The following is a 25234-nucleotide window of genomic DNA, read 5'->3' as shown; positions in this document are numbered from 1 at the left end:
CTCCCCTTCTTATTCAGTTTACAGCATTGTGTTCAACCAAACTTAAAACAGTGCCTAACACAGTAGGTTATAATTTTAGGAAACCAGATTTTGAAAAACTTTACCGAAACCTATTAGCTGTGGATTGAGGGATGCTGGAGAATATTAAGGATGTCAATCACGCTGTCGATCTATTTTATGATCAAATATTTGATGACTGCATTCCCATTAAAAGAGCAACTAATAAAACCTACCCTACATGGTTTACCCTGAATATTATTAATAAAATTAAACGTAAAATTTATCATCGTAAAAAAAGTCGTCTCAGTGTAGGCAACACTAAGTACCATGAAGAGCAATTTCGTCAACTGCGTAGGGAAATTAAAGCAGAAATAACTGCTGCTTATAAAGAGTTTTTAAGCAGCACAGAAGATAAATTGAAGAATGATCCGAAATTATTATGGTCCTTCATTAAAAATAAATCGCGTCACTTGTCTTCTGATCGCATACAGTACAATGGTCACGACCTTACTGATGATAGGGATATAGCTAAAGCATTCGGGCAACATTTTAGTTCAGTCAATGGCTCCTTAAGAGCGGACTATGACGTATCGAGAATGTCTCTAAATGATCGTTCCAGTGATCTTGATATATTTTCACTACCTCTCATATCTGAAAAAGAAATAAAAGAAGCAGTAGGGAAGTTGAAATCGAAAACAGCAAGTGGCCCAGATATGATCCCAACGTACATTGTGAAAGGCTGTTCAGATATATTCTTAAAACCTCTGCATATTATATTTAATTTATCTATAAAAACATGTACCTTTCCTGAAAAATGGAAGGAGTCAGTTGTGTGTCCAATACCCAAAACGAACTCAGCTAGTAACATTGAACAGTTCCGACCAATTTCTATCTTATCTGCGTTTGCAAAGGTGTATGAATATATACTGCATAAGCGAATAATGGATCATGTTAAACCTGCATTATCTGTCAGTCAACATGGATTTCTGAAGGGCAGATCTACTGTATCAAATCTAGCACTAATAGCAGACTACATTTCGAAGGAACTTGACAAGCAAGGACAAGTAGATGTCATATATACTGATTTTTCTAAAGCATTTGACGTCATTTACCATGACATTCTCTTAAACAAACTGGCATCCTTTAACTTCTCGAAATCAACTCTGCAATATTTTGCTTCCTACCTTCAAAATCGTAAACAAACTGTACTGTACCCTAATCATAAATCTCAAATCTTTCATGCAACATCTGGAGTCCCTCAAGGCTCGAATCTGGGACCTGTACTTTTCATTTTGGCGGTAAATGATCTTCCTGAGTGCTTTCAATTTTCTAAAAATCTACTCTTTGCTGATGACCTTAAAATATTCAACAGAATTGAAACAATTCAGGACTGTTTAGAACTTCAGAGTGGCTTACAAAATCTTGAAATTTGATGTAAAAACAATAAATTTAAGTTAATGTTCGTAAATGCAGTTATTTAACATTAACTAGAAAAGAAAAATATATTCAATATAATTATTCAATATTAGGGGAAACACTAAAAAAGCTTGATTTTATAAGGGATTTGGAAGTTATTTTTGACACAGAATTAACCTTTATTCAACATATTGAAACTATTTGCAAAGAAGCCTACAAAAATCTTGGATATATTTATCGAGTCAGTAAAGATTTTCAAAATGATCAAACTTTAATTGTGTTGTATTATGCATACGTCAGGTCGAAATTAGAATATTGTAGTAATATATGGAACCCTAATATACATAAATACTCATTCTTGACTGAGCGTACTCAAAATAAGTTTTTAAGGCTTCTTACCCTTAAGAAAACAAAATTCTATCCAAAATTTGAAAGCTACATTAACCTTGTTGAAAATTTTAATTTTGAAACATTAGAACTGAGGAGAAGAAATATTGATTTATTGTTTTTACACAAACTCTTTCATGACAAAATAGACTGTCCTGATCTTAACGAAAAAATATGTATCCAAGTACCATCCATTAAATTGCGCACGGCTTCGAAAAATACATTTTTTTTTGTATGACACCGAAAACAAACGTTTTAAGCAGATCTCCTATATGGAGAGTTAGTGCAACCTACAACAGGTTAGTTAAAGAAAATTTCAACCTGGATGTACTGGCAATGTATGTAGGTAGTTTTAAGAAGTCTATTAATTTTGTAAGACAAATGTAATTATTACCAATAGCTTTATTAAACTATATAATCTGTATAACGATATACTATGTAACACTGTAATTTTGCCTGTGCCTGTTGTGTTACATGTCAATAAATTAAATAAATAAATAAATAAAATTATTATATCTTCTTAATCTTCTTTCTTAATCTTTCTCAACTATATATAAAACTACATGAACTGACATAAATTATTGAGCACTTCCTGTAGGGCTACAATGATAAAATTTGGCATGATTGTAGCTTTCCGGAACTAACCGACAGGAAAATTCCCAAAAGTGAATATTTTTAATTTTTAGGGGGTCTAAAGAGGGGATGAAGAATTTCCCCATGTTATTTAAATGGGCCTTTTTTTGGACATATAATTGCATGTTTTAAATATTTGGAATTGGAATAAAAATTTTAAATTCGGTATGCTTGTACGTTTTTGATAGTGTTACCTAAGTGAATCATCAGAAATAAAAATTTCCAATCGTAGAGTGGTTTTATGGGGAACTGAAAAATCTTTCCCATGTTATTTATATCGTACATCTTTTACACCCCAAAATGTTTAGGTACTTCCTGCAGGTTTAGAGTGATGAAATTTGGCATGATTGTAGCCTTCCAGGACTAAGCCACAGGAAAATTGTCAAAAGTTAATATTTTTAGGTTTTTAGTTGTCTAAAGGGGAATGAAAAATTCCCATGCTATTTAAATGAGCGTTTTCTTGAGATACAAAATCTTATCTTTTAGATAGTTGAAAATAGAAAAAGAAACGATAGAATTGTGGGTTCTAAAGGTGGGAGACCGTAGGCCGAGCAAAGACAGTGTGTAGGGGCGAAGCCCCCGGATAGATAAATTTAGGAAATATGAGGAGCAAGTTCACGAAATTCAATGTTGATGCAAAGATCGATAGATAAGAAATGCGAGGACGTAGGCCGAGCAAAATTGGGGGTCTGGGGGCGGAGCCCCCAGCTAGCCAAAGGCTAGTTACTATATATAAAACTACATGAGCTGACATAAATTATTGAGCACTTCCCGCAGTGCTACAATGGTTAAATTTGGCATGATTGTAGCTTTCCGGAACTAACCGACAGAAAAATTACCAAAAGTGAATATTTTTTCAATTCTTAGGAGGTCTAAAGAGGGGATGAATAATTTCCCCATGTTATTTAAATGGGACTTTTTTCGGACCTATAATCTCATGTTTTAGGTACTTAAAATTGGAATAAAAATTTTAAATTCGGTATGCTTGTACGTTTTCGTTAGCACTACCTAAGTAAATCAGCAAAATAAAAAAATCCAACTTTAGAGTGGTTCTATAGGGAACTGAAAAATCTTTCCCATGTTATTTGTATTGGGCATCATTTACACCATAATAATATTTCGATTACTTCTCTTTAAAATGTTGAAGCTTGTTCTTTCAGAGTTTCCCGCAAGTGTGAAATCATCGGGTCTAATTAAATAAGCGAACTTCTTTTAGTTGCCCTATTGGAATCAGCGCACGTGCAATTAAGGCTGAACTATGAATGAGTAGCTTGCGTACAAGGAAGAGAGGAATTCATAGTAGACTTTCGAATCGTTATTTATTTGCGACGCTCATATTCAAATTCTTATGAAGAAAAAATAAAATTATTTTCTTAGTGTAATTTACAATTTCGTAATCTAATAACACCTGATGTATGTTTACGATCTTTTTTTGCAAGCATCTAGGGAACATTCTTGAACATTCTTGAACTACGTTCTTGTTTGATTTACCAATGAAATGTTGCTTTAGAAAGCAAACATGCAAATTTACAGACAAGTATGTAAGTACTACACTTATAATCCAAATAAATAATTGTAAATAAAAGTAAATAGAGAATAGTGAATTGTCCAATTATGTATGGTGCATTTAAGAAAACCAACAATCACGAGAGCTCACAAGTAAACCTTACGTTTGGGTGAATCGAGTTGCTGACTGAAACACATATGAGAAAGTAGTACTAAATGTGGTCAGTATTTCAGTGAAGTTGTAGCTGCGAAGCTCCAGGGGTTTAGGAGATACAGCTACCAGAACATCACATGGAAGTACAGAATAGTCTTCATACAGTTGGAGGTAAAAGCCCTGTAAGGCCTCTTATAACGACAAAAGGTGAATAACAAATATATGGATACATATTAAGACTAGGGGGAAGTCATATAGTAAGGGTATACCTGACGGCGGCTATCTTGAAATCCGCCATTTTGAATTAAGGTTAAGTTTTTTAAAATAGGAATAGGGTCGTATGATACATGATTTAAGGTGCAAATTTAATCAGAAGAACAATGGTGACGTTAATTTTGATTTACGGGGAAATCAAAATTGGTAAAAACTTACAGGGAAATTAAATATTGTTGCAACATATGTATTAGTCCTTTACCCCGCCTTGTAAATGTTGTGTTAATGATAATAATTAAATAAAAAGCAGGTGGATAAATATTAGGTCTATGGTAAGAGTTGCCTTGATGGCGGCCATGTTCAAATCCGCCATTCTGAATCAGACAAAAGTGATAAACAAAACGCATAACAGTGACACCTTATTAATAGCAAATTTTACCATAAATCCAACGGTAGAACCATTTTTGCTTTATCATTAACCAGCACAAAATTAAATGGGAATAGAGTAATGCAATAAATGACTTCGGGCTAGAAGTTAATCAGAAATACAATGTTAGTTGTTTGATGCTGTACTTGCACGCCATTTCGTTGTTTTTCTTGTATCCCTGTAACAATATTTAATTTCCCTGTATTTTTTTTTACCAATTGCGCATAAATCAAAATTAACTTCACCATTGTTCTTCTGATTAAATTTGCGCCTTAAATCATGTATCACATGACCCTATTCCTATTTTAAAAACTTAACCTTAATTCAAAATGGCGGATTTCAAGATGGCCGCCGTCAGGTATACCCTTACTATATGACTTCCCCCTAGTCTTAATATGTACCCATATATTTGTTATTCACCTTTTGTCGTTACAAGAGGTCTTACAGGGCTTTTACCTCCAACTGTATGAAGACTATTCTGTACTTTCATGTGATCTTCTGGTACCTGTATCTCCTAAACCCCTGGAGCTTCGCAGCTACAACTTCACTGAAATACTGACCACATGTAGTACTACTTTCTCATATGTGTCTCAGTCAGCAACTCGATTCACCCAAACGTAAGGTTTACTTGTCAGTAAATTTGGTGGCCAGCAGACTTGCTATTCCATAGTTTGAAGTTTCCTCATAGATATATGGTTAGCAAACGCAGACTGCAGTTTGGATTTGTGTCACGCGGTATAAGCATGAAATTTTAGACACCACTGCAAGCACGCACCCCGCTTGCTTCCCCTTAGTTGCGGCCCTGTGCAAACGCTTCTTCGGCATGGAATACCAGGGTTTGATTTTCGATAGGAACACGCATGATTCAGAATCTACCTTAAATAGTCGATCTACGTCTTGGTGCTGAAAATAAATGGTCGAATACATTACTCATTTTCGTTAAAGACGATCGAAATTGAGTGTATACTTGTTTCAATGCATACTGAAAATTTTAACGTTTCCTTATTTCATAAGCAAATTAATATTATAAATTGAGGGAAACAAAAACTAGTTAACTTTTCACTATTACTTGATTAATGTATCCGTTTCCAATTACACTGAAATATGTACATTAAGGGGTTTGTAACCTAATGAGTTTTACAGAATCGATTTAGAGGGGGTACAATACTTCAGTTAGAAGATTTCTCTGGGTTTCTCAGTTAGGTTTTCTCTAGATTTTCTAGTTTCCTTCTACTTTGTCATTCCAAAAATTATTTCACAATTTGTTTTCATTAATTTATCCATCTCTTTTAGCCTGAAGGACAGTACCATCGGACGCAAACTAGAAATTTCTTTTCACTTACAAAATCGATTGAAAAAATTCATTTGACAAAATTGCATACGATTTCTGAGTAGTGTTGGAAACATCAATTCTTTCCCATTTTCTGATTAACTATAAATGTTTTTTGCTGAATAAAGTATGTTAAGTTAAAGAATTTTGTATGTAAGGTATATATACTGAATATATGATTATCCAATGACATTTTTTCCTGTAATATTTGTATCTACAAAGATTTTAAAGAATGCCTTTAAAGTAAAACAGGAGGGAGGTAAAGCGGGTTTCACCAATATCAATTCTCTGTTGTAGAACTATAGAGCAGCCACTGTTAACGAATATGTTGAATAAATATAAACCCAGACATTCGTATTACACGTCTTCGGAATTTTAGCAAACAATAATACATATTTTGAAACTCATTCGCAATTTAAACTTTTCATTAAAATTAACTGGGAACTTGTTAAAGCGTTTTTGAAAATTTAGCTTCTAAAAGGTTAGGGAAGCAGCTTGTTTTTATATTTTCGACTTTCATGACAAAATAGCTGACACATCTAAAATTAATTTTGAATATAATTGGCACTTTGCTGTAGCTTTATTTCTATAAGTTCAGTTTGATTAGAAACATAGCTTAAGGCGGAAGACATATCTTACGAAGAGGAAAGTGAAGTGAGATCAATTATATCTTGAAATCTTGAAATATTTTCCATACACATTATTTTTCGAGTGCAAAAGACAGGCATTTCAGCTAGTCTTCCAAAATTTTATGCACAACTTAATAAATGGTGTACGTGTATTATTTTGAAAGTTAAATTATTATTATTATTATTATTATTATAGTATAATACATAGTATAGTGTTTCCTCAATAATTTTCAGTAGTATCATGACTGTACCATATTATGTCGTATAGCGTATGATAGCGAAATAAAATGACCCCTGACCGCTTGACATTTGAGAAACAGAAATCCATTTCAAAGTAGTATTTCAAGTTTGAAAATGTCATTGAAGTTCAACGTCAGTGAAGACATGAGTTTGAAACAAAACGTCCTACACACTCGACAATTTCAGGTCTTTCTGACAAGTTTCAGTCGCGTGGTACCACTTGTGATGTGCAGAAGTGAAGATGCGGAAGCTCTCTTACAGGTATAAGTTCTCATTCTTCGGCTATCTTCCAAGTCTTCGAAAAATATGTAACCGGGACGTGATTCAGAACAAATATCATCCGAAAACAAAAATGGAAAAGTCATAAGAGCAACATTTAGAGCTTATTCTCAAATTTTCGATCAATGAAATTCTCATCTGGGTTAATCCAAATGAAATTGACCAATTTCCAGGTCAAAGGTTGCTGAGAAAATTTATTTTTGAATTTTTTTTTAAATCCTAAGATTGTACCACATTTAGGGAGTTGAAACCAGATATTCATTTATATATATATATTTTAGCAGCGATGGTTGTTCGTGGCGGCCATTTTGTATAGGCTCCTCAGCGTATTTTGCACTTTTCAGAGGATTTCGTTAAACGCTGTAACTTTTTAGGTTTTAAAGACAATGAGCTCAAACGAAAACCATATGAAAGTTAATGAAATGGACATCATTCTTTATTCTGTGCACATTGAGACATACTTCAGAACGTCAAAAGAAAAAGCTCTGAGCATTGGGGTTGGAAACCTAGAAATGGCCATTTTGAAATGTACATTTTGAAACGAAAACGGAATGTACACCTTCAATTCTTTGTCTACGTAGAGACTAGGTAGTAAACAATCTCTGAAACAAGTTTAAGGTCTTTGAACCTTATACTTGATTTTTTTGGAAATTTTTAAACTTTGCGAATTTTCGAAAATCATTTATTTTCACCACCTAATATCTCAGGGAGGACAAAAGTGAAAAATCTCGAATTTGCACAAAATAGACGATAGCTGTGCAGTAACAAGTGAGTAAAATTGCATCACTGAGACTTGAGTAGTTTCTGAGTTATAAGTTGTTGCAGTGATGTGAAATTCACGATTTTTAAAACTGAACAGATGGGCATGTTTTGTGTTGATAGTATTTCAGGCATACAATTTATCTATGATTCATTAGAAGAAGTGCAGTCAAACAGCAAGAAATTCGAGATTTGCTACTTGTAAAAGAATAATTAATACCAGATCATATCATAGATTTGTAACTGACGAAAATACAAATAACATATTATGAATACTCACAATCAGATGAATTTACTAATTGCAGTACTTCAGTACTTCCAGAACATAGCATTTTGTCATTTGCACCTAATGATACCGTAACCTGTATTTATGACAGAAATGGTGGATTGGGGAATTGAAGAATAACGATCTTTCTGATCACTTTTTCCATTCCCATGGCAGAAGAATCCCCTTTTAAACTATGTACGAATGTCAAAGTGTGAGTGCCAATCACAAAGGTTTGCCGGGAAGTCACATCCACAGAGTTCACAACTCCTACAGGTTGTACTTTCAATATCAGTGTCAAACTCTGTGCACAGATTAGTTAACTATTTACTTCACTGGTGTCTTAACAGCAGCACTATAGGCAGAAAAGAAATAACAGAGGACTTTCGTTTCTTGTACAAGATATGATTCATAAATTATGCACACTTTACCCATTTAACATTACTTTCGTGTTGTTTCGACAAAGTTTATATTCACTCCAATGGCTCTTCATGATATTAAGACCCAGTGAAGAAAACCCTTATAACTTAGAAACTACTCAAGTTTCAGTGATGCAATTTTTACCCACTTATTACTGCATAACTATTGTCTATTTTGTGTAAATTTGGGATTTTTCATTTCTGTCCTTCCTGAGATATTTGGTGGCAAAAATACACGATTTTCGAAAATTCGAAATGTTTAAAAATTTCCAAAAAATCAAATATAACGTTCTCAGATCTGAAACTTGTTTAGGGTGCTGTCTATTCTTTAGTCTCTATGTAGACAAAGAACTGAAGGTGAGTCTTTTATTTCGTTACAAAATGTATATTCCAAAATTGCAATTTCTAGGTTTCCAACTTCAATGTTCAGAGCTACTTTTCTCGACGTTCTGAAGCAATGTGCATAGAACGTAGAAAATTGCCCATCCCATTATCTTTCATATGGGCTTGGTTTGAACTCATTATCTTTAAAACCTAAGAAATTACAGCGTTTAACGGAATGCGCTAAAAAGTTCAAAATGTGCTCTTTCGCCTATATAAAATGGCCACTACGACATAACCTGTGCGGCTAAAAAAAATAAACGAATACCCGTTTTCAATTCCCTAAATGTAGTACAAACTTAGGTAAAAAAATAAAAAAAAAAATGTCAGCAACCATGATGGTCAATTCCATTTGGATTGCCCCCTCTTTCAACTTTCTTGTCTTTGTTATTCTTATTTTACTATTACCCAACCAACATTAGAACAATACAACTATTAGCACTGGCATAAATATAGATATTTTTGCTAGCGGGAGACATGGCACCTTACCTTTCAATGACTTCAGTTTTAGCCTACAGTCCAATGGTATTGGAGGGGCCAATGGAATTGTAATTGGAATTAATAATTGCAGATGGGTGTGTAAATTGCGTTAAGTCAAAAAATTAGTGTTTTCGGAAAAATCGCATTTGAAAGTTCAGACATGAATCCAAAATTATTTGTTGGGAAATGATGTGTAGCTCTTCATGTTAATAAGACTTTTCTTGAATTCATGTCTGAAACCCAAAACTGGATTTTTGGATTTATATTTGTACTTTCAAATGCGACTTCTCTTAAACACTAACTTTTGACTTAACACGGTTTACACACCCACCTGCTAATTTACGCTATGTTCGATGAAACACAACTAAAATTATGTCCAATTGTTATTAAACATTAAAATTACATTAAAGTATTTTATTTTATCGAGCTCCTGGTGGTTATGTGGTTATCGTACGCGTCTTCGGCGCGGGAGACCAGGGTTCGATTCCAGACATGAGCTCATGTGGTTCGGATTTCACTGTAAGCTGGAGATCAGCTCATGTAAATCCCTTGCTAATCGGAACTGTAAATGCAAACCCAACCAATTAAATATTTTATTAGAGCATATACATATTATACACGCTTATTTAAACTTTTCCACTCTCCCTATTATTCTTCTGAAAATATGAATTAAATTGGTCTCTTGTACCTTGATTCTAGAAGAAAAACTATGTAATATTGTTAATGATGGTGAAGAATTAAAACATAACATAAATGTCATTATTTCGTTTTAATCATGTTTAACAGGGCAAAACACTATTAGATACAGTATACTGAACATTTTAAAATATCAAAGCAGAATTCGATATTTCGTCATTCAAAGTAATTAGAGCTACTTACACTTACCAATAACTGCAATTAAATTAACAATGGTTCTTGGAAGATTGTCTTGCAAATAATCCAGTGTAATTTGGAGATTTTTTTGATGACTTTCAGGTGAATTTTTCTCTGAATCCCAACACGAAGCAGCACACAAGTTATTTATGCCTATCAAAATACTTATCATCTGAAAAAATATTTGAAATAGTTACAACGTGAATGGACACATCATGGAAAGAAAACTGAAAATTGTTTCTGGTTCTAGTGATTAGCTAAATAAAAGAATAAATAAAAAATAACCTTGCAATCCTGCTAAAAACAGAAAATAAAGTAAGTTCATTTAAATTACGGTATATTTTTGCTATCAATGGTGTTGTTCTTGCTATCAAAATAGACATTTCCATAATAGCTTCAAGACCTATCACTCTGTTTGTACTTACATGAAACAGTCGTAATATTCACAGTACATTATAATATTTTCACACCAATATTCCTGTGCATGAAACGTAAGAAGAACATAAGGCGTTACGTCGAAACAGTAGGGGATGTTGTCTGTAGTGAATTTAAAAGAGACGCATAACATATAAGAGGTTAAATGGTAGCAAATGGGTATTAGGCAATGTTTAACAGATAGAGCATTTAAGCAACTTAATAAAGGGTAAGTCTCACCACCTTCCTATCTTCAAACTAGAGTTGTGCTGCAGCAAGGTGGTCGCCCAATGACCAAGCGGGACCAGCCAGTCACCATAAGAGACCAAATTCGGAAGACCTCGATAATTCTCTCAATTGCTTTTGATCTTATTGCCTGTCTGAACAGGTGGGAGTGACACCCACTGGATTACATCAATCCAGTTAATTAACTCAAAGGTGAATATGACAAAGTTCAAGTTGTACACATATAGTTGACTTATTACAAAGCTGCTTAAATACCTCCTCAGCTTTGCAAACGTAAACAGGTACACATACCAAAAGGTAGCTTATCGATGTCAAGGTACTTACTTCTCAGTTCATTACTTCCTACTTGAGGCAATCGCATACGGGTTGAAGAACGCAGCGGACAATGTCTTGAGGTGGCATGACTTGAGAGACAATAGGACCAAAACAATTGAGCGAAACAAGATGATGTAGTTAAAAGCAAATATAAAAACGTTGCGTGTCAGACTGATGTAGCAAGGAGTTACAGGTATGGGAAAAGCTACCACTGTTTATTACAAATATTTCTTGCGCATACAGACTTCCTTGAAAACAATAAAATAATGAATAATTATTTCCTTGAAGTTTATGTTAGCTGGTCGACTTAAAACAAAAGGTTGATGTGAATAACTACCAGACAGTGAACTCTCCAAAGACTGCTTTCCTTTCCAATGATGTAAGATTTCCAATATAATTAAAGATATCCTGAGTTCATCTCCCGTTACACTACCACGCAAGATACAAACCATATAGTGGGTTGTAAAATATAAATTATATTACAGGAGGATACATATTTTCGAACATGGACAGCTCAAGATCTATTAAGGTTATTATTCAAGTTTACTCTTTGATACTATGATATTACATTAAAATCGTTTTATTTATTTGTCGTGCATATGTTTTATCCAATTTTTCGTATTTTGTTTTGTAAATAATTGAATATTAACAAATAATATTGAAATAATACAAAAATAGTAAAACAATATTTATTCATTTAGTATATTTAGGATAATTTGTAAAATCTTTTCATTTTAAGTTTAATAACAAATTATATTAATTCACTAGTGCTTCAAGTAATTTATACAAAATCTCTACAAAAGAAGAAAATATAAACACATTTTTAAAGACACAAAACATTTCATAACTAAAAAATAAGTCTCAATACGTAAAACTTTCCAAAATCAGAAGTGTAAAGCTGCACTTCTGTGAAAAAAGAAAAGAAAACAAATCTATAAGTTAGCAAATAATTCCACTATTAAGTCTTTAATACCAAGTAGTAAATACAATATTTCATTATCTAAATAATAATACACTAAACTTTTATAACTCTTATTTCCATTTCAAGCACTATATGTCAAACAACACGTCTATGCACTTAGCTATGTTCTATCTAAAACACACACAAATTTATATACAAATACACAAACTCAAAAACAAATTTAAATGCCAGCTAAATCTATTGTTTATTATTTTATTTTTGATATTCAAACCTCAATCTACATTTCTTATTCTATATATTTTGACAATTGATCTAAATTTAAAGGGGATGCGGTGGCACATAGTAGAGCCCTCACCTCTGACGTGGGGTCTCTCGTTTGATCCCAGCTTCCGCCAAGTAGGATTTGTGGTAAATAAACATCGTATGTGAGGTTTCATCCCCCGTTTCTTCCCACTTTCATAATTCCACCATTATAATTTACCTCGGCATTGTTTCCTTTAGTTGGTGCAAAATCGTGGGAAATCAGTAACTTTCCTTTTTAAATATCGAAATGAAGAGTGGGATTCTCTTATATGAAATATAACAGAACTCTTTTTAGGTATTCATTAATACTTACAATATATTTATATAAATAAAAATGAAATCGAAACATGTTTGACCACTAACTTCTTCTAGATCGCTGGAGAGATTTTGATCATTTCTGGACTATGACCTTAGATTTTTATCACATTAATTTTCCCTAAGGGTCTATCCTAACGTTGTTAGAAGGGGTTGAAATACTTATACCAAAACAACGATTTCGTATGAATCCATCAAGTTGAAGAAGATGAAGTTGAGAATATTAACTGTTCGCTAAAATATGGGGACACATGTCCGAAGGTACGTTGAAAAGGGGGCAATTTCCAGTTTGAAAAGGGGGCCAATTTTGATAATATACTACTAAAATAATGTGTGTCTGTGTGTGTGTCATCAGCTTTTCGGATAGAAAAAGGTTAAACAGAACCACCAAATCTTTTACACAGACTGATCTCTAACAGTTGTACGAAGATGTTTTACCGAAATTGTCGGAATGGTGGCGGTTAAAATGTATGTCCGTTTAGGGTGTTTTTTAAGAACGTCTTACTTGCCTGTTGTAATCAACATTCTACCTTGGTTTTCAGGCTTATATAACAGTTAAGGATGGGTCTTAGTACCAATACAATGGAATTGGGATATTTTTCTTATCTCTCTTTTTATCTAGGTTCTGATGATTTCTTACACCTAATATGCTACTAAATAAACTAATTATTCTTTTAGATGACCTTTTATCCAACACATCCAGCTGCAAGTGTGAGGAATATAATTTTTTCAGTAATCGATATCGTAAAGAGTTTAGTTGCTTAAATTATGTTTTCTCACCGTGTCTTTAAGAGATTTTATCGAAAAATATAAATCTTTTTGTGAAATAAAAAATTATATTTTTAAAAAGTCTATAATATGATAACACTACTCTAAGTTGTTGTGAATTTGGATATTTCCTGCAAGGAGTTTTCTGTAGTGTAAAAGAGGATCTGAAACTGATAGAGAGGATGTAATATGAAAGAGACACAAAGTTTTCATTAAAATACAGTTAACAGGAAGCAAAGATCTGTGCAATACACTTGGTCTGTTGGATTTGAACTTAGCCTTCCTGTCTGCACCTATGCTATGTGAGACGAGAACCTTCAGCTTAATGGGATCTGGACTACGTGAGATCCCATCGGGAATTGTACAAATGCTACTTTCTTATACACTTTATGTGTTGCAATTGTTTTAAACGAAACTGGTCCAGTTTACAATTAAAATTATTCACGTTACTCTGCCAAACCATAATTATATGTGTTTTTATACGTAAATTCTGAATATCGCATATCTTCCTATTTTTTTCCTAAAATGGCAACATCTTCCTTTTTTCTCTCTGAAAACTTTGGCAACACTAGTTCGATCTCCGAAGTTAATATCATTTCAGGTGTTTGTATACGCATCTTAATAAGGTAAATGTTTATTTTTGCAGTTGTCCTGTAGATGAAAGGGGGATTAAAACCCGGGAACTTTCCGATGCGTACGCTTCCGGTTATTTATAAATCATTCCTACCTTCCAATCATTATTAAAATCAATATTGCGACTGCTCCTAATCCTGTGAACAATTACTTTTGCTTGTTGCAGAGCATCTGTGTCAGCCATTGTTGATTTAGCTATATTAAGTTGTTGTGTATTTGCAAAAACTATATTGGTCTTCGTCGAATATCCAGTCAACTGAGGATTAAACACTTTCAGGATATTAGGCAGCGTCAAATACTTCCTCCATGTTTTAGATCCTCCTGGAATTCAAAAAGAATTATTGTTAATATTATTAGTTTCTAATACCCATTCTATCCCCGTGATGGCATATGGCAACGGAATCAACTTTCAGAAAACCAACGCTAAATATCTGCTCATTTGCCCCGTTCATTTACTAGTAAAATCTAATTCCTTAACTAGTAAATGAACAAGGTAACAAATAAAAAACGTTATTTTTATGTTTTTATGTTGCTAGGAAAATACGTAAACACAATTCACTAAAAACGAATTAAAAATAATTCGGGTTAATGAGGGATAAGCTGTATGATTGGTAATTATAATAATTTACTTGATATAAGCAGATGTTCATACTTAATAGCGTCCCATTTACGAAAAGTTTAATCAAATATTGTAATTCTATAATAATTCAAATAATAATAATACAAGATAATGATACTCTTCAAAATTACGGTATTCTACGAATGCCAATTTGAGATTTCTTCGGTTATTAGGGACAGCTTATCTCCATTTGTACTAGTGCATTCTCACTAATATATGGTTAAGATACTGTCTTTTGGCACGGGAGACTAGGGTTCGATTCCGAGTGGAAACCAATGTGCTTCGGAACACATGTTAAACTGCAAATCCACGTATTATATAGCCTAAGTACAGAAAAGGACACTAAATCCTAATACACATAACCAAGTCCATTACTGCTGAATATGTTTTAAAAATGTTCTCGCTTGTCACTAGGTTACAAAAGCTACTTGATATATAAACTTAAAAATTTACAGGAATGTTAGTAGATCCTAGGCTATAGCTTAGACTTAATTTTGAAAAATACCATTCCAAAGGGTGGTAGGAGTTGTGAAAGCTATTATTATTATTATTATTATTATTATTATTATTATTATTATTATTATTATTATTATTATTATTATTATTATTATTATTATTATTATTATTATTACTGAAGTATTGTAAATTTATTGGTTTACCCTATTCCACCTAGATCCTGCTAGTGGGCATTGTGCTGAAGACACGCCATGTGTGTAGGTTTTCTTCGGGTTCCGTTTCCTTCCATTTTCTTTATTCCAATATTTCTTTCATTCTTATCATCAACGTCTTCTGTGGATTAGCCGTCATAACCATTACTTAAAAACAAATTTTCTTACAGCTCTTGTGAGTTCAGTAGCCCTACTTTCTACATGAAATTTGCCTGGAAATATTCCGTTTAGTATTCAGCTAGTTGTGGGGACGAATGCAGGCGTATAGGACGTTGTGGGGACGTATGGTCCTGACACTTCTCTCCAAACCCGACTATTTTGTAACTTTTGCCTAACGCTAGGGGTGATTTTAGAGATTCTAATACAATCTGTCCTCATACGGAATTTGTCTTGTATGTTATTATTATTATTTATTAAAATTATTATTATTTCCGACTATTTGAGACATCAATATTACGTATTATTCCAATGCAAATACGCATACTGAAGTTAAGAAAACTGAAAAGAAATTTTTGACCCTCTATAAGGATGAATTGCCTTTTAAGAAATCCTGGGAAAGGGAATGGAACGAAAAGAGGTGAAAAAGGGTGTCAGCTAATTGACAATACGAAAATCGAACCTTCGGTCCCTTAATAGACACTGAGTAGGATTTGTCTTCATCACGATACATAGTAACGCCCATTCTTTGGATAAAAGAGTTTGAATTATGTATGTGTTATCTTGATATTGTAATGTTCCACGTGATGTGAAAACAAAAAAATCCGGCACGTCAGTGTTTACAAACACCACAACGTGGTTCGGCAAGAAGACTTCACACCAGATGGATCTACAATCACTTGCAGACGACGACTTCCAGCCCCTCCCACGGAGCAAAAGACGGCATCGGAACAGCAGCGCCACAGTCACCCAAGGAACCCTATAAATTGGATGGACAAAGGCACTGGCAACAATATACGGACCTTCTGGCAGCGTTGGTGGACCCTCGTCTCCCTTTACGCACCCCCGAAGACATCAACGCAGCAGTAGCATCCTTAACTTCCAACATCCTCACTGCGATGGATGTGACCACCACCACCAGCAACAATCCATCTCACCAGCAGCAACCAGACCCGGCAGAGGCCCGCACATCGGCACTCATCCACCTCAAACGAACAGCACGAAAACTTTGGCAGCGAACACGACACCCAGAATACAAGCGTGTATGGAACTCCCTTTCCATACGCATAAAGAAGAGGTTGCTACGCAGGCGTCTGCAGAAGTGGAATAACACCTTACAGGAGATGGACACACCTTCACGCGACTTCTGGCGACTAGTCAGAACACTTGCCCGACCAACTGGCCCACCACGTACGCAACCCCTCAGAGGTCCACAAGGATTGGTGTACAAACCGGAAGAGCAAGCCCTCCTCTTTGCGGACTACCTGGAAGGTGCTTTTCAACCGAATGATATACAACCTGATGCCGAGACGCTGGTGGTAGTTCAGCACTCCATCCACACTGCCAATCTCCGCCAGCTGCAAGTGGTTCAAAACAAAACTGCGAGAGCAATCACAGGACACTCGTGGGACACCAGGGTGGCTCAACTTCATGAAGATCTCAACTTGGCGACGCTGAATGAGGTCAGACAACAACAATCAGCTTCCTTCTGGCGCCAGGTCAGAAGTTCTGCATACCCACACATTGAGAACATCGCCACCAAAGAACCAAGAAGACATTTGTACAGGATGCCTCGCCCCTGAACACCCCAGATGACCAGCACGGAGCCAGCGACAGTTGCGGCCCCGAAGAACAGTTACGCCACTCACAACAAGCCACGCCGCAACAAACATGGAAGGCAAGGGCTCAAGCCCGTCACTTCACTACTCAACAACAGCCACGATAAGGACTGACTGACTGACTGAAATGAAATGAAATGAAATCTTTGAGTTTTACGTCCCACGGTTATGCCGGTTAGGCTAAAGGAGACGGTGATTATGAGAAATGAATGAAATGGTGGAATGAAGAAAGTGGGAGGAAACGGGAGAACCCCGAGAAAACCCACGCACACGGTGTTTGTCCACCACAAAGTTCACTTGGCGGGGGCTGGGATCGAACCCGGGACCCCAAGCACCAGAGGTGAACGCTCTACCACTGAGCCACCGCGGCCCCCAACTGACTGACTGAATTCGGTGCCAGTTTTCTGGTGTCCCTCCTATTGTTTGCTCCGGAACATTAGGAATAACCTAACCCTAGGGTCTCTAGTCTGCTTCGGGACTACGCCTATCCTTTTTCCTGGCTTAGCCTGCTTCGGGGCTCTGACTGGGAATCCTAACCTCAGCCGCTTAGCTTGCTTCGGGGCTCTGTTGTCTATCTAACCTACCCACTGCTTGCTCGGAGCTTTGGGCACCTAATACCACTCTGTTTAGCCTGCTTCGGTGCTCTGCAGATATCCTGTCTGGGACCTTAATATCAAAGACCACCTATAACTAATTTTGATACTAGAGAGATTAATTTGTACAGTATTTTGTGAAAATACTTTTATAGAGAAATTTTATAATTAAATTGGTAGTGGGAGTTCGATTCCGGACATTCTATTTACTAACGCTCTACCTATACATATATGGGACAAAGTTTTACAAATTTTTAATAAAATATACATACAAATATAAAAATGAATAGATCCAATTTACAAATTTTGGTTGAACGGATATATGGAAATGGCGAACGAAAATATTATTATTGTTTCTAGTAAGATCGGAAGAACTTACAAACAATTCCACAATGAAACAATAAAGTTTCAGACACATTTATGACTGATACTAGGCCCTAAGGATGACGCCTATGTATTCATGAATTGTTTGCTAAACACGCTAACTTTTCAGAGAATACAAATCGAAATTGTAGAGTGTGACGTCATGTTGTTAGTATTTTCCCTATGAAGGAAGTCGTTTCAACTCTAAGAACGAAAGAAAATTACTATTTTTCATGTTATTATACGTCCGAAATATCAACATTGTAAATTATATTTTTCTTAATTTTTTCACAGAAATCGAACCGCGGACCCCTAAATCACGAAATGAATACTCAAGCCACCACACTAAGACTGCTCTGTTAAGTAAGGGTCAAGAAACACTCGTGTATGTAGCAAATTGCACATTGTTTACGATTCGAATTTTCATTAATTATGAAACACTAATTTCGGTCATAATAAAATACTATAGTACAGAGAATTCAAATTCAAATTTAAAAAAAAAGACATACAAACACGCAAGAACATGAAGGAGAAAGTGGTCTTAAGAGTAATTCGAAGCCCTAACTGGAACCTTGTTCCTCAGACCACTTCTTTTCTGATTCTCTTCTGATTCTGAAAGTATTACTGTAACTTGTCTCTCTTATACTCGGTTATTCTTGTTTTACAGTTATTTCCAGTAACATTGAACAACAGGGAGACGAACACAGATACATCGAGGACATTTAATATTTCAAAGGCTCTCCCACTGGGAATCAAAACTGAGACCCCGCCTACTATGTGATGGGTGGGTTACCTGGTTCGTACCCAAGGCAAGTGAGCTTGATATTCTAAAAATTCTAGAAAAATTCTAAGAAAAATACTTGCTTGACGTGGATTGGATCCACGAACCTGCAGATTATTGGTCAAGCGCCTTGATCACTGAACCACGATCACTACACGTTAAATGTTTCGTCTTTAGTGTGGTTGCGTTAGGTTTCTTTCCCTCCTCTTGCGAAGTTTTATGTTATATTTCTTGGTTTCAAAAAGTCTTTATATTTGTTTTATGATGAAATAAGTCAATAATCTTCGGCATAGTTTATATTAATAACTTGAATTGTTCTTAAAACGTGTGTTTAGATGTTTGCTTTTACTCCAACCAAACTACAGATGACATATTTAATTCTCATACTCTGCATTTGATTCAAAGAAATCGCCATTGCCTTGTCAAAGACTTCTGTCTGCCGCGATACATGGAATTGTGTATTGCCTTTGTATATTGTTGTATAGGAATGGCTTTTTTTTGTAGATTTCTTGAACATTTTTATTGGCAAAAGGTTTTCTTTAAAATAAGCATTTTTATGTCCCTTTGTCATCTTAACTATTGAACATATGAAAAAAATGTTGAGTTGATTTTGAGCTTAACGTCTCGTTCAGCAGCGAGGCTATATGAGACGTGTACCTACTGATTAACGTGGAATCCGAGCCACATGAGCTCCCACCGGGAATCGAACACGGGACACCCACGTCAAAGGTGCGAATGCTAACCGCTTAGCCACGAAGGAGCTCTATGAAAAAAATGTATAGGGCTATTTTTGTAAGAAATTTAATGTAGCTGAATTTCGTACTTGAAATATTTGATCCTAAATCCCAAAGCTTTTTTTTATTATGTAAGAAAAACTTGAAAAATTATCTTTAAACCCTCTCCACCGCTCACCAACACCTCACCTTCGAGCAGGGGTAAAAGTAGATCTGAAAAGATAGGGGTACGCATGACGTCACGCCGTCGGCCAAGTCTATCTTCGCAAATTTCTTTTTTTTAGGAAGAGGAGGGAACGATATAGGTATTTTTCCAAAGTGGGTAAGGACGTCCTCCCGCGTTCCCCCTCATTTCTACCCCCGCCTTCAGGGAGTTTTAGTGTGTCGTTTAGGGCACTCCTTTCACAACTGAGACAAATTTCAAGACTAAACGATTTAGTTTTTGTAATCTGTGGTTTTGGCCTTCTTTGACTGAACTAAAATGTTCCTTAGTAAACAAGATTTAGTCAATATTCCTCGAAGTTAGTATAAACGTTTACAAGATATTTCTAGATGAATGACTGCTAAATAATTAAACACTCGAATGTTGATTATAAGGTAATGGTAGTTTATGAATTTTGTAATTTTTAAAATGCTATTAACTTAAATGGTAATAATAAATAATTTACCAACAGCGAATGAAACTCCAGTATTTTCAATAAAGTTAGAGAGTGGAAATAGTGTAGCCAATGCAGAGTTCCCAGCAATAACACTATCTCCAATTCCTCCAATGACTTTAACATCACTAGGTCGTAGCCTATGAACACTGGATGGATTTTTGGGAGAGCTAGTGATTTTACAGGGAAAAGGATAACTGTCTGGAAGTTGAAGCTGTAGTGTATCCCTGCGTCTAGGAGACACCTGTAATGAAAAATTATTGCTGTAATATAAATGCTATAAACGATTGGCAACTATAAAGCAAATATGCTGCCAACATAATCGGAAATATGTTAGTCTGTGGAATACGTGAATCACTTTTCTATTTTTATAAAGAAGAATGTTAATTCAATCATACACTGACATTGTAGGAGGAGTGCGGATTGCTAAAATGCTTCATGAATTATGTTGACCGAAAGTTTTAGAAATGGAAGTATACTATATAGGTTTGTTCTTTCCGAAGTAAACGTCCAGATAACTGTATAGTGAACGTATGTGTTATTTGCTAAAATTACACAAGTGTTATGAGCTTGTTAAGTGTGTCAATCTGAACACACTTTGAGTAAAAGGAATCGGATAAAATACTGTATCCGTTTTTGACTAATAGGATGTGCAGACCGCAAAATGTCGAACAAAGAAAATTCTATATTACCGCCTTTTTGCATTTACAGTCGTAAGTAGGTAAGTAGCAATCCATAGGGGGAACATAACCGAAACCTTGTAAAGATACGTGTTAAATATAGGCATCGTACACTAAGTATCAGGGAAAGATGTATGTTCTCTCGGCGGACAGTTTACAAACGTTAAGTCATTTACTGACACAACAGTTTCCAAGCCTATAGCATCAAAAGAACATAAACGTCGTGAAACCTAGTATTAATAATTAGTGTCGTACACAGAAATTTGTCAAGAGAGAATTCAAGCTCCCACATTAATAAAATTTCAAGAATTTATATACAGACCTTAGCATACGTTTATTTTTGTACGCTATCTTGTTCAAGGGAGGTTTAAACCCCGATACCCACTTGCATACACCACTGCTAAAGAATTATTATATTGATCTGGTATAACGACAATGAATAATGAGAGAATTCCCAAAAATATTTCGGAGTACAGAAATCATAAATGTATTTATAATCAACATGTTAAGTAAAAGTGTTAACAACAAATTTTAGGAAAAGAATACTATTATATTATTAAGTTAGTGCAAATGAAATCCCCGTTTTGATGCAAGGTAGGAAACTAACATCAACAACACAACACAGAGATTGAATAAGGCCACACCTCTGACGTCACGAACTCTGTAGATGTCCGTATATATATATAAAAAAAAAAAAACTGGACACCCAGACAGCTAGGAGGTAATGCGTTATAGAAATGCAAGTGCAACATGGATAACACACAATTGCGAGTGATTTTTTTAAATAAATTTAAATTAATACATTCTGCATAGTAAGCTGCAAAATATTAATAATATATACATTTCTGCAATAATGGCGAATAAAAATACATTTATGATTTGTCAAATTTCGTTCCGGTGACGCATCTTTGAAAATGAGTCCCTTGGCACCGACCAACATCAACTTCCAATGAACTCATCAGAAACACAGTGGAAGTGAACTCTTGGAAAACTATTTGTGTCATTGCAGACGAGTTAATCATACACTATACAACAATTGTTCTGCGGCTATGTGCAAGGTGAATTAAGGTGAAGAATCTCCCAAATTTAAGTTTTGGTGATTCTTTACTCATGCTAGGGATCAGCGTGAACTATTGAAATATATCCAAATCAGAGAACATTTACTATTTTTTTGACAATTATTCCTAAATTAAAGGGTTTGTCATATGTACCACTCCCAAAATTTAAGAAAAGTGTTTCAAAGTACTCATCTTAATGAACCAAATTGTGACCATATGTTAATGATACAATCGTATATCACGGGAAAAAAGCATATCTTATAGGACAAATTAAGTCACAAACTTAAATTTTTGGCATTTTTTACCTATAGAAGGAAACAATGTGTCATCCAAAGGACCCCGCACTTTTCTTATGGAAAGTGGCTTTCGGCTAATGTTGTTGAAATTTCGCTGGTTGATAGTTCTTAACATGTGGATCAAAAGTCTCAATGGGCACAAAGACCGAAATCCACTCCTTCCCCCCAAAAAACCGCCTTCAATTAGCTGGGGGGGATTGAACTGATTTCAGCATGTAAAACAATTTGTTGTTTTAATCAACTCAACAAGGACCCCAAACAACCACATGTTAGACTATCAAACTTCCCCACTTGACACCGCCCTTTGCCCCCACATATCCCCCCGCGAATTACCCTACGGATGTTCCATATTACTGTAGTTTATAGTTGTGCGTATGTGTTGAAATACCTACAGTTTGGGTCTCACCGACGATATAATGGGTTTCACGTATCGCTGATTACGAATCTGAGGTGAGAGTTCTAGAATTCAAGATGGATGATCAATATGGCGGATCAAAAACACGAAACTCCTGAATGTAGCCACAAATAGCTGTTTACTAGGGTATTTTGGGTCGTTGGTTACGAATCTGAGGTCAAAATTCTTGAATTCAAGATTGCAGATCCAATATGGTGGATAAAAACGTCGAAGCCACAAACCGTAGTAGACTAGAGTGTTTTTAGATCGCTGTTTAAGTACGCAACATTCCTTGATACTTCAGCCACCATGTAGAATTATTCTGCACCCTTGCCCTTTACAAAACCCACCACAGATATCTTAATGCTGAACGGTGTTAAAATAATTCATCAATTATCTGTTCATTATTTTCATCATTTCGGTTTGCAGCATCTAATGTGGTAGTTAGCAATGAGTCATCGGGATATCTAATATTCTATAAATGTCGTGCATGGTCTAAATACCACAGGACACTTGCAACGTGCGCACATGTACCTAATGTACGAGCACCGCTTTGACATGTACAGTAGTAACCTTCAATAACATTTTGATCATAATCCTGGTCATCTTCATCATTAGCTACATATGCTATAAAAACTTGATGCTTAGTTGCATTGCGGAACATTGAGTAGAGACGTACGCACAGTAATCCCGGTTCAGTTACGTTTTCGTCAAGCTGGAATTGCTCATCCTTATCTCGTATTAGTTTATCTTGGACGTAAGAGGATGAGAGATCTACTTGATATGTGCCTACAGTCAAATCTCGTAAGTAGTTTAAGGTAAGTACAGAGAAATCAATTAGGCCTTGATCATTCAGCGGTACCCATTGACCGATCCTTCTAATAAGATTATCTACCTCCACTCTTGCTTTAACAACGTTCGGCATGATTGACCTATTTCTCATTTCTCTAGCTAATTCAATGGTTGCATCTTGCATGAAAATAACGGGATGGTATCTGTTCAAAATAGCTCCAGCTATGCGATAGAAACTATTCAGTTTCTTTGCATGTTGCAGATTCAACGTTTGTGCTAGAAACTTTAAAACAGATCTTAGATGCCCGTTTCTTGCCTCGACTATCCATCGACTTTTAGTAACTAGTCGAGAAGTATTCGCATCTTCTGTTGATAGTTGTCTTTCACGTGGTAGTAGGAGTGACCTCATTCTACGATCAATTCCTAAATATTCCAGTAAAGGAATTGCATCGCGGTATCCTCTGTCTACTAACACAATGACCAGGATTATGATCAAAATGTTATTCAAGATTACTACTGTACATGTCAAAGCGGTGCTCGTACATTTGGTACATGTGCGCACGTTGCAAGTGTCCTGTGGTATTTAGGCCATGCACGACATTTACAGAATATTAGATATCCCGATGACTCATTGCTAAGTACCACATTAGATGCTGCAAACCGAAATGATGAAAATAATGAACAGATAATTGATGAATTATTTTAACACCGTTCAGCATTAAAATATCTGTGGTAGGTTTTGGTAAAGGGCAAGGGTGCAGAATAATTCTACATGGTGGCTGAAGTATCAAGGAAAGTTGCGTACTTAAACAGCGATCTAAAAACACTCTAGTCTATTACGATTTGTGGCTTCGATCTTTTTATCTACCATATTGGATATGCAATCTTGAATTCAAGAATTTTGACCTCAGATTCGTAACCAACGACCCAAAATACCCTAGTAAACAGCTATTTGTGGCTACATTCAGGAGTTTCGTGTTTTTGATCCGCCATATTGATCATCCATCTTGAATTCTAGAACTCTCACCTCAGATTCGTAATCAGCGATACGTGAAACCCATTATATCGTCGGTGAGACCCAAACTGTAGGTATTTCAACACATACGCACAACTATAAACTACAGTAATATGGAACATCCGTAAGGTAATTCGCGGGGGGGATATGTGGGGGCAAAGGGCGGTGTCAAGTGGGGAAGTTTGATAGTCTAACATGTGGTTGTTTGGGGTCCTTGTTGAGTTGATTAAAACAACAAATTGTTTTACATGCTGAAATCAGTTCAATCCCCCCCAGCTAATTGAAGGCGGTTTTTTGGGGGAAGGAGTGGATTTCGGTCTTTGTGCCCATTGAGACTTTTGATCCACATGTTAAGAACTATCAACCAGCGAAGTTTCAACAACATTAGCCGAAAGCCACTTTCCATAAGAAAAGTGCGGGGTCCTTTACAGAATTATACATCTTAGTCCTAGGACTATTTACCAATTTATGTTTTGACAATTTACAAAATGTAAGGGTTGTTT

General features: G+C 35.4%; 1 protein-coding gene across 1 annotated transcript in view; it reads right to left on the bottom strand.

Moving 5' to 3' along the window:
- The window catches only part of LOC145667305 (phospholipase B1, membrane-associated-like), a 123587-nt gene that overhangs the window by 25761 nt on the left and 72592 nt on the right, over positions 1–25234 (bottom strand). The window contains exons 3-5 of the mRNA XM_081734906.1: positions 20509–20740; positions 14402–14628; positions 10404–10563 (exon numbers count right to left, since the gene is read on the bottom strand). Coding sequence (XP_081591032.1) covers positions 10404–10563; positions 14402–14628; positions 20509–20740 — 619 coding nt within the window. The remainder of the gene's footprint in view (positions 1–10403; positions 10564–14401; positions 14629–20508; positions 20741–25234) is intronic.

This window comes from Thermobia domestica, chromosome 1 (genome assembly GCF_964235325.1).
Source record: "Thermobia domestica chromosome 1, izTheDome1.hap1.1, whole genome shotgun sequence".
NCBI classification, from domain to species: Eukaryota; Metazoa; Arthropoda; class Insecta; order Zygentoma; family Lepismatidae; genus Thermobia; species Thermobia domestica.
The sequence above is the reverse complement of the archived record's forward strand: the minus strand, read 5'-3'. Positions and strand labels throughout refer to the sequence as shown.